This window comes from Egretta garzetta, unplaced genomic scaffold, assembly GCF_000687185.1.
Source record: "Egretta garzetta isolate BGI_Z169 unplaced genomic scaffold, ASM68718v1 scaffold41, whole genome shotgun sequence".
NCBI lineage: Eukaryota > Metazoa > Chordata > Aves > Pelecaniformes > Ardeidae > Egretta > Egretta garzetta.
Genome location: NW_009258755.1, coordinates 2,454,120 through 2,464,341, shown reverse-complemented (window position 1 = coordinate 2,464,341; position 10,222 = coordinate 2,454,120). Strand labels below are relative to the sequence as shown.

General features: G+C 46.1%; 2 protein-coding genes across 3 annotated transcripts in view; one reads left to right on the top strand and one right to left on the bottom strand.

Annotated features, from left to right (window-relative positions):
* The window catches only part of YTHDC1 (YTH domain containing 1), a 31,328-nt gene extending 28,373 nt beyond the window's left edge, over positions 1-2,955 (top strand). Inside the window, exon 19 of the mRNA XM_035888914.1 lies at positions 2,744-2,955. Within this exon, the coding sequence (XP_035744807.1) occupies positions 2,744-2,835 (92 nt within the window). The 3' untranslated portion in view covers positions 2,836-2,955. The remainder of the gene's footprint in view (positions 1-2,743) is intronic.
* Positions 1-9,754, bottom strand: part of LOC104135543 (UDP-glucuronosyltransferase 2A2) — a 13,418-nt gene extending 3,664 nt beyond the window's left edge. Inside the window, exons 1-3 of one of the 2 annotated variants that reach the window (XM_035888915.1) lie at positions 9,019-9,754; positions 6,566-7,198; positions 1,013-1,161 (exon numbers count right to left, since the gene is read on the bottom strand). In XM_035888915.1, the coding sequence (XP_035744808.1) occupies positions 1,013-1,161; positions 6,566-7,198; positions 9,019-9,754 (1,518 nt within the window). Of the gene's footprint in view, positions 1-1,012; positions 1,162-3,070; positions 4,255-6,565; positions 7,199-9,018 lie in introns of those variants that run through there. The other variant, XM_009649205.2, reaches the window with a different exon arrangement.
* Between the last annotated feature and the right edge of the window lie 468 nt (positions 9,755-10,222).

Here is a 10,222-nt window from a genome sequence, read left to right as displayed (position 1 = left end):
TGGCACTGGCGTGAGAGGGCCATACCCCGTGACACCCTCCCTCGCATAGTCAGTCATGGTTCTGGATTTTCCTGGAACAATTACTTTACATTTCATAGCTCTGCAGGAAGGGACGGTGCTGAAAACTGACAGGGTTTTTCAGCATCCTGGCGAGAGATTCATCGACTTGCTGCTATCACTTTGTTAGTCAGCCAGTTCTCTATTTCTTGCAATACAGCACATGTTGCTAAACAGATTTTCTACAAATCAGACCAGTAGGTCTTCCTGTTCCTTTTTTTAGTTAGTGTCATGTGAAATGAAGCAATAGCATCCAAAAGAGAATGGTTATCCATTTCCCCCAACTCAACCTCTGCTACAGGGGAGTGGGAAGAGAGAAGGTTTCTTTTAGTAGATGACTTGCACTGAAAATACGCTACCTCCTCCTGTCACTCTTACAGGAGTGATAATCTAGACCAGAGCTTGTCGTGCTGCTGTCATCCATATCTGGGAGTTTCAAATTCCACCTGAATATTGCCAGTCACAGCAGAGCGTAGGTTGGAGATGCTGAAGATTTTACTCCCTTTAAGATGTCTTAAACTAAGCAGCAATAGAAAAAGTCTTTATCACTCGTGTCTTTTTGCAAGTCTTGACTTTGTCTAGAGAATTTGGCCTGTCACAGTCCTTTTTCACAGCAGGTATTTCAATGTTATCATGGGCTGCAAGTCTGTATCTTAGTATTAAATCTTACACTTAACTACTCTGAGGCAGCACCCATTTTTCCTAAAGCAAACACTGTATTACCTCCTGCTGACCTCAGCTTTCCTCTTGTAAGACAGCAGGCTGTAAACCCAGCCCTCAGTTTGCACAAGTCTGGATGGATTGCTAAATAGCTCCATGTTCCCCACCCGCAGCAGAGCATCTTCTTTAAGAATGAGCTTTCTCAGGACATGGCTTGCACAGTTGATCCAAGAAAGAAACAGTTTTTGTTCTGCTGGGCAACCAACCAACCAATAGCAGAACAAAGCTGGGATACCTTTGGTAAGGGCTTTGCAGGCTGGCAATGAAGTCCTCCAACGAACTCAAAGTTGGGCAGGAAAGGACGTGGAAATTCAAAATCCCAGTATGTTCTGATTAACCATATCTCCGCTTTCCCCATCGTCTCACACAGGGTTGTGGGCCTTCCTATGGACATAGTACGAGAGTTTTACAACACGCATGGGAGTGCTCTTGTTTGCTGTAGATTGCAAAATAGGAGCCTTACCTTTGTCTTTTGGCACTCCCAGTCAGTGTGGTCTATCAAATTATGCATGAAATGAAAACATGGGCAAATCCAGACTTAACTTATTCCTTGCCCTGTCCTGTGTTTGGCCTTGGCAGGTTGCCACCAGCAAGGTGATCCTGAACCTTCAGGATGAATTTAGAGCAGTACAAGAGTAAGTGGGAAGCATTTAGTTTATGTGATACAGAAGTGCAATTCTTGTACTGCTGAAAGACTTCATTACCTGTGCTTGTAATAAAAACACACTTTGGGGAAGAGAACAATCATAGAAAATTGAGTTTCAAATAAAAAATAAATTAATTGCAAAGTGATGATCACCAATTAGGGAGGAGGAAATATTTTAAACAAAGTTCTGTGTCATTTTTCAAATGGTAACTCAGTCAGTAGCTGCTCAGACTACAATAAAAGACAGGTACAGCCATCCCTAGTTCTTCTGGGGCTGGGTCAGCTCCTTCTGACACAAACTGGGAAAATTTGCCCAAGTCTATAGATTCTTCAAATGTCATTTATATGCAAAATCCAGTGTCTCTAGAATCCATCTATAGAAAAAAATTCAATGGGTAAAACTGTTTTATAGCTCCCTATTTAGAAAAATCCATATTCTCAGGTACATGGTGCAAGTTGTCTTTGCGGTATTTTTACCACAAAATGGAACTAGGGAGTAAAAGGATTAGAATTGTTGGTAAATGATTGTCCAAAGCCAGCAGGAACCAAGCAAGATAAGCAGCAAGATAAAAATTATCTGTAGGGCATCTTCTTATACTACTTGATCAGTGTTACAATTGACACCAGTAATTTTTTGTTATTTTATTCTAAGTAAAGAGCAACAAGTCATTTACAAAGTTACTGGAATGAAAATTAAGTCTGGATTACAAGTAGAGTGATATAAAGGTCTAATGAAGTCTTCTGTGGTATTTAAAAAAGAAAATCTATCCAGGGAGAAGGGACTAGTTTGCAGAGCATAGAGGCGTTCTTGGGAAATGCAGGAAGAGATTGGAGGGCAACAGAACAGATGCCCTTGTGCTTGCTGTTCACTCATTATCTGCCTAAACATAGATATTCTGTACAAGATTCAAAGTCCGTTGAACTAAAAGGTCTCTTTAATAGACTTTGAATGAAGTCTGAGGTGTACTAGGCTGGAATAAATATTTCAGTATATATGTAGTTTGAGGAGACTATTTCAAACTCTGAATGGAGAATGAAAGGGAAAGATAACAGTTCTTAGCATTTATTATTGGAGAACACAAACTCACGCTTAGCACCCTGTACTACACAGGGCTGCAAGATGATACCTCCAGATAACGTATGCAATGCGAATGAAGGGTGCTCTTTTGCTCTGCAGTTGTCCAGAGACAGCCAGTGATCCTTGTTACCATAGGGTTAACTCCATCCCTGTGTTGTCCATGGAGCTGTCTCCAGTGCCTTACACTTACTTAAGGAATGATTTTGCCCTCCAGCCTTTATCTGCTACCATCTTAATTGTAGGTGTGCCTGTCATCAAGATGAAGAGGCAACAACTGTCCTCTGAAAGCACTAAAATGAGCATACAGCTCACTGCAAGAGCTCACCAGCAGTAGCATCATTGACAAAAATTAGAACTATGTGCTCTGAAGATCCTCAAGAGGAGCTAGAGCAATACTGCACTGGTGTCTGTTAGACTAGACCAGACCTAAAAGGGAAATCACAGCTTCCATGTGACCAAAACGGGATTACTATCTCTGATGGCCATTGAGAAGGGATTTCGAGACAACAGCATTGAGCTCAAAAGTCACAACCCATGCAAGAAGAGAAACCAGTGAACAGCTGCCTTACCTAAGACATTACTGTAGTACCCATCCCATTCATCTCGCCAAAACTTCAAGAAAAATAAATCCGTGTAAAAGTAAAAAAGGAAGTTCTGTAGTCTTTCCACAAAGGACATCTGGTCTGTCAGCCCCCTCGTGCTAGCAGGCACGTAAGAAGGTGGGGACGGGAGCCCACCGCAGAGCCGCTCTACCACATTCCCTTCAGAGAAGCGGAAGCTGTAGACAAAAGGGATTGCTAGGATTTCTGCTACAAGCTCCCCGCCTACAGACAGGGGGTCAGCAACCAGAACATCAAACTTGGCCTGCTGCAGCTTTGCTATCAGCTGAGGGTTCATCACCAAGGTGTCACAGGTCTGCTTTGACATACTGGTAAAGACCTCCAGGTCCTTTTTCATCCTCCACATGATCTCCCAGGTAGAGAGATTAGAAACCTCATTCATCCAGAAATTGAGGAAGTCCTCCATGACGGCATTCAAGGTCCTCTGCGTAAAGGGGACTTGCAGAACCTCAAAGGTGAAGGGGGAGGAAGTGTCTTGGTAGTTGATGAGCAGATTACTTGAGGGCACCAGCACAGTCACTTCATGACCCCGGAGAACAAGCTCTTCCAGCAGCGTTTTCACATTGATCCAGTGACTTGCATCGGTGGGCCAGACCACCACTTTCCCACAGAAGCCACCACTCCAGCAGCATGTGTAGGCCCAGAGCAGCCAGGGGAACCTTGGCCCCATCATCTCAGCAGTCCATCTACAACTCCAGTCAGACCAAGCTGGAAGCAGTTCACCGCTCCAGTGAGCAAACACTTCAGAGCCAGCCAATAAAAGTGAGATGTACTTGGTGCCAAGCTTGTCGAGAGGGCATATCAGAACACAGAACAGCACTCACAGGAGGACAGGGCAAGCAGCAAATCCTGTTCTGGACTCTCCTGCAGAGCCACAGCTGATCTCGAAATGACAGCAACTCCTGTTTCTGCTCACCACGAAGTGCATTTTGCAGCATGTGAGGACCAGAAGCCCTTTCCCTGTGTTGTGGTTTAATCTTAATAGGCAGCTAAGCACCACAGAGCCTCTCACTCCCCCGCAGTAGGAGGGGAAAAGAATCGGAAGGGCAAAAGTTAGAGAGCTCATGGGTTGTGTTGTGGTTTAACCCGGCAGGCAGCTGAACACCACACAGCTGTTCACTCGCCCCAGCTCCCCAGTGGGATGGGGGAGAGAATCAGAAAAAAAAAAGTAAAACCCGTGGGTTGAGATAAAGACAGTTTAATAAAATGGCAGAGGATAATAATAATAATAATAATAATAATAATAATAATAATAGACTATGCAAAACAAGTGATGCACAATGCAATTGCTCACCACCCACTGACTGATGCCCAGCCTGTGAGAAGCAGAAACAGCCTTGACGCTGTGTAAGCACTACTCAGCGGTAACGAAAACATCCCTGCGTTACCAACACTGTTTCCATCACAAATCCAAAATAGAGCCCCATGCAAGCTACTCTGAAGAAAATTAATTCTATTCCAGCTAAAATCAATATGCCCTCATACCAGATCTTCAAGGTGAAGTTACACATTCCTATACCAAGCAGGAGCTTAAGCTAGGGAAAGCACATGAGCAGCCCATGGGACTTACTTGACAGCTACAAGATGAACCCCATCTTACTGCTTGACTACAGCCTAGATTTGCTTCTTCACTCTGTAAAAACGAACCTACCTGTAAAGCTGGTTGCAATTTTTATCTCCTCATTTACTAGGTGCAAAATGTCCTGCAGTGATTCCCAACTCACCCACAGGGTGCTCTTCTTCTGTCCTCTCTATAACCAGATGCTGTGGGGACACAGCACTGCCGCTGGAAGGACACAATCCTGGTAGGGGTGACTCCAGCATCAGGCTGCCCCAGGAGAGAAACAGGAGGAGGTGAGGAGCACAGGTTTTGCTCACTTTGCTGCTTCTGTGCCTTCTTTCGGGAAGATGCTGCAGAGTGGCATCAGTGTATCCATATCATGTAGTCCAGGACAGGTACTGCCAAGGTAAGAGACCTGACTTCTCCTTTTGACGGCATCCTGCAGGTGTAGTGGAGATGTTTGGTGCTACTGTTGTGTTCAGGGAAAAAGAACAGGCAGCTTCTGTCTCCTGAGCAGAGGGAGAATGAGGCTCAGACTGAGCCTAAACAGGGCCTGAGCACTCCTCCAGGAGCTCAGCACCACCGCATGAGCTCCCCTCATTAGACTGACAGTGGAGCAAGCAGCCTTTCATCATGCTTCAACCTCATCACTCGAAAAAGCCTTTAGGTAGCTCTTGGAAAGCAGCTAGAATAATAAGAACCCTGAGGATGGTTTTCCAAGGAGAAAGAGAAGGCGCATGCATAAGCTGCAGGAGCTGGCATGTTGCTCTATTTCTGTGAGATGCTGGCCCCTTCCTTTCACACCTCCTTCAGGACTGGATACACTCCAGATCAAAGCAAATCACAGACAGGGTAGAGAACAGCTAAGCTACCACAGCTAACAAACCAGGTATTGCACATGGAGCCTTAAATGCTAAACCCCACGTTTAACAATAAGAGACAACACAAGATCCAAGCAGCGCTGAGGCTTACACAACAGGAGATCAGCAGACCATGCTTCTTCTAGTTTCTGTCAAACATGATAAGCAACACAAGTAAACACAGAGCTAGGTACTCTAGTAGTAGGGTGTCTTGACAACTTGGCTTTCTTAGCAGAATTACACCCTACTAGTGAAATATAAATAAAACCACTTAGAGTCTCATACTGAAATAATATCCATTTTATCTGCCCACCAACAATGCATGTATGTTTGCCCTGTTTCCTTCTAAGCATGACAATAATCACTTAGAGCAAAAATGTGAGAATAATTATGCAACTATTATTTAAAAGAGAAAAAAACTTAAAAATAAATGCAACTATCTTCTAATATTTCTTTTAGACACTTTCAGAAAAGCAAAGAACCCTGTCTCTTCTGAGGGCCTTTTATCACTGCAGATGGGGGCTCAGCTGCTCTCCGAAGCCTTTAAAAGACAGGAGGAGGCCATTCCCTCTCATGTGGAGATAAGCTAGCAAGCAAGAAGGGTGCTAGGGAAGAAAAGGTGGTATTGTTGTATAGCTTTCTAAAACCATTTTCTACTTCTACTTCAAAAGGTTTAATTCAGTGGTAGTGTTTGGTGGGTATATAGTATTATTTTGCTGTTCTTAGAGTTTGTCATGATTCATCTATGAAAATGACTGACGAGCTCTGTTTCAAGTGGCTTGAGCACTGTTTTACCTAATCTAGAAGTACCTGTATGCACTTAGCTGTACTAATATAGCAGGTCAGGATTAACAGGTAACGTTTGTACTTGCCTGAATTGTTTGACTTGACACAGGTATTTTGGAGTAAAGAGAGTGAGTTCAGGGCTGTCTTGCTACTAATCTGTGCCTTAACCTCTAAGCTCTGGGTATTTACTCTTGTGTGTACAGCAGACATAATTTCTGGATGTGAGAGCAGCCTTACCTAAAACATCACTGTAGTATTGGTCCCAACTTCCCCAGAAAAGGTAATGATATATGATATCCGGTACAGCGTAGCTGAAGATGTTTTTTAGTCTTTCCAGGAAGGACATCCTATCTGTTAGGCGGCTTGTGGTGGCTGGTACGTAGGAAGGAGGTGCTGGGAGTGTCCCACAGAGCCGCTCCACCGTGTTCCCTATGGAGAACCGGATGGTGTACACGAAGGGGATGCCCAGCTTCTCAGCAAACAGCTCCCCGCTGGGTGCCAGTGGGTCTGCCAAGAGGACGTCGAAGGCGGATGCCCTCAGTCTTTCCAACAGCGCCTCATTCTTCAGGACTTCATTGCAAATTATTTTGGTTACATTCTCCAGCTTGTACACCTGTTGAGCTATCTTGTAAAGTTTTTCCCAGACAGGTAGCGCTTTCTCCTGGTAAAGCCAAAAATAGAAAGCTTCTTCCAGTATGGTAGCCATCTCCTTTCTGGTGATAGGCACCTCAACCACCTCAAACTGGAAGGGTGAGGGCTGTGTGGGGTTGAGGATGAGGAAGCATGAAGGCAGCAGCACGGTCACCTTGTGGCCCCGGACCACAAGCTCCTGGAGTATGTACTCCATGTTCAGCCAGTGGCTGTTGTCAGCTGGCCAGACCAACACCTTACCCCCGGACCCCTGGCCCAACACAGCCAGCAGCCACATCACTGCCAACTCCTTCCTAGCCATAGCCTGCTCTGTGTGGCAATGCCCCAGTGGCCTTCCTCCAACAGCAGCGTGCCGGAGCTGGGCTGGGCATTCGTGACACTGCCCTGCGCTGGTGGGCAGGGAGCCAAGATAGCTGGTGTGAAATCCTGTCCTGGATAACGGCATGTTTTCCTGGGGAAAAAAGTGACTGGGACCAGCTGGCACCTTCTGGTGGTAAACAGCTTGCTGAAGCTGGAAGATGTGCTTCCTCTGGAGCTGTGGGGAGAGCTGTCAGCACTGCGGGGCTCAGTCCAGTGAGGACTGTGTCCTGTGGTCATCCTGGCCCTCCTGCCTGTCTAACTACAGTCTCTATAGTACTTGTTTGGTAGAAGAGGTGACTTTTTCATTCTTCTGGCTCTTTGAAGCACAGCTGGGTATGCAGCAAAGATGTTCACCCACTGCGTGGGCATCCTTTTGCTTTATAAAGCCACTGAGCATCCGTTTGCCATGCACGTAAGCTGGTGATTCAGGGCTGCAGCTAAAAAGATGCGTCTCAGAGTGGATGAAACTACACAGCTTGTGACTCCAGTATCAGAGTAAGACTGACCACATATGAACTTGCCTCTTCCAGAGCATGCAGCGCAGGAGGCCAGAGCTGGTAGGTGATGGTGTGGGCTGTCCTGCCTGCCACTAGGTGCCAATTATGTGCTATAAGTTGAACCAGAAAATCTGTCAAACAGTTTTATTTATGGTCACCCTTCTGATGTGCAGTTAAGAAATAATGTAAGTCCCCTTCGCTGTGCTAAAAATCATCATTACTGGGCTTCCGCCCAGCTCTGTTATGCAATGTTTTCCTTATGTCGTTGTGCAAGACTTTTGCTACGGCTTCTGTGCTGCCTAGAGCATCCTTTCCGGGATGAAAATAAGGGTGGTGGAAGCAGCTGGGCTGTGAGAAGCCAAGCTGAGATACCTCATTTGCTGTGCACATGACAAGCCTTTGGCGTACTTGTGGGGTCCTGCTGCATGCAGGTATTTGCAGGCCACCAAACCCTGAGAGATTTGCAAGTGCTCTTTTTCATAAGCTCAATATGAGGTTAGTAAAAATGACATGTTGATCACGTGTGATTAATACTTAAATAAACATATTTTTCTACATACTCACTCAAAACAGAAGAAAAGCCCGCAGAGGAAGACTTGTTGCTTTCACTGTTTGCTTGTGGGTGGAGGGCATGTTTTAAATAAAACTTTTTTTGTGCAGAGAAGATTGGTTTTATATGACCAGTGATGTAAGTGAAGCCTCTATTACAAAGCCACAGTACATTTCAGTATTGATACTGAGGGTGGCAGGGATGGCTCATAATTCACTGGCTCCCCCCTCTTTGTTACGATACCCTGGATTAGGAAAACAGCTCTGTTCCTGGCTGCTTTCTGTGCAAGCAGTCACTGGAGGGGGAAATGTGTAAGCTCCTTTGCTGAGGGCCCTTCATGGTGTGGAAATTGTTTCAACCTCCACATTAAAAATAATTATGGCAAAAGTCAAATCCATCAACTGGGAAGACCACCGATCCCTGTCTCAATGCAATGGTGTAGCAGCAGAGCACCCTGACAGGGGAGTGGGTACAACTGATGGACCCTGGTGGCTTTTCCACACAGGGACATAATGACAAACTTCTTGCTGACCTCTCTCAGTCCTTGACTTTGCCACCCTGCCAGGTTCCTAGCTCTGCAGGTTGTAAGGCGGGAGGCTGTGTAATGAGAAGTGAAGTAGCAGAAGGCTTACCTAAGACCTCGCTATAGTAGATATCCCATTCTCCCCAGTAGCTCTGGAAAATGTAGTCTTGCAGGTGGTAGGACACGATGTTTTTTATTCTCTCTCCAAAGGACATGCAGTCGGTGAGCTCAGACAAGGCTGCAGGCGTGTAGGAAGGTGGGGCTGGGATCTTGCCACAGTGCCTCTCCACAGTGGAGGCTGGGGAGAAGCGCAGTGAGTAGATGAAGGGGACGGCCAGCTTGAGAGCCAGGAGGTCCCCGCAGAGGGTCACCGGGTCTGACAGCAGCAGGTCATAGCTAGACCCTTGCAGGTGGGTCATCAACTCTTCATTGGTTAGCACCGCGTCGCACATTAGCCTGTTCATATGGTGCCAGTTTTTGGACAGTTTTCCCAGCTCCTTGTAAAACTGCCAGAAGGTCAAGGTGGTCGGCCTGTTATTCAGCCACAGTGCCACTACATCCTCGATCAGGTTCTCAACAGTGTCTTTCTTGAAGGGCACATTATAGACCTCAAACTTCTCTGTGGCCTCAGCCCTGGGTTTAATGAAGAGGGAAGCGTTGGACACCAGGATGGTAACACTGTGCCCGCGGTGGATGAGCTCCTGTATAACTATCCTCACATTCAGCCAGTGGCTGCCTTCCGTTGGCCAGACCAACACGTTCCCACAGAAGACAGGCCCTAGAAGAGTGACCTGAAAAAGGAGCAGCTGGAGGTATTTCTTAGAGCCGGTGGCTTTTGTGGCCATGGCAGAGTTCCGGGCTAGATAGCCTGGGAGCTTTCCCTTCCCGTTGGGAGTGCTGCACCTCTGTGTTGTGTTTGATGGCTCACTACTAGCGCCCTTAGCAAAAGTGAGAGTTTGCTGTTGCACAGGTGAGGCCTTTAAAACCCACGTTTGGTCTCAGGTCTGAAAAGACAGAAGAGGACACTAGGTGATTCATTTTTCCCTTTCTGCCTTCCAGCCTGTGAGTTTTCCCCCGAGGGAGTCCCTTTCCCTGGTTAGCAGGGTGGCAGCAATCCCCACTGCTGGCAAAGTCCTGCCTTCAGGCTACTCCCTTTGCACAAGAAGAATTTCATCCTTTTTTTTTTTTTTAATATCTTCTGTAGTTTTTCTGAGGAATCCTTACCATGAAATAAAAGCAAGTGACAGGGGGTCTCTTCTAGCTGTGTAATTACGGTATCGGTAAGAGTTGGCAGATTTACTTTAAGTATTAGC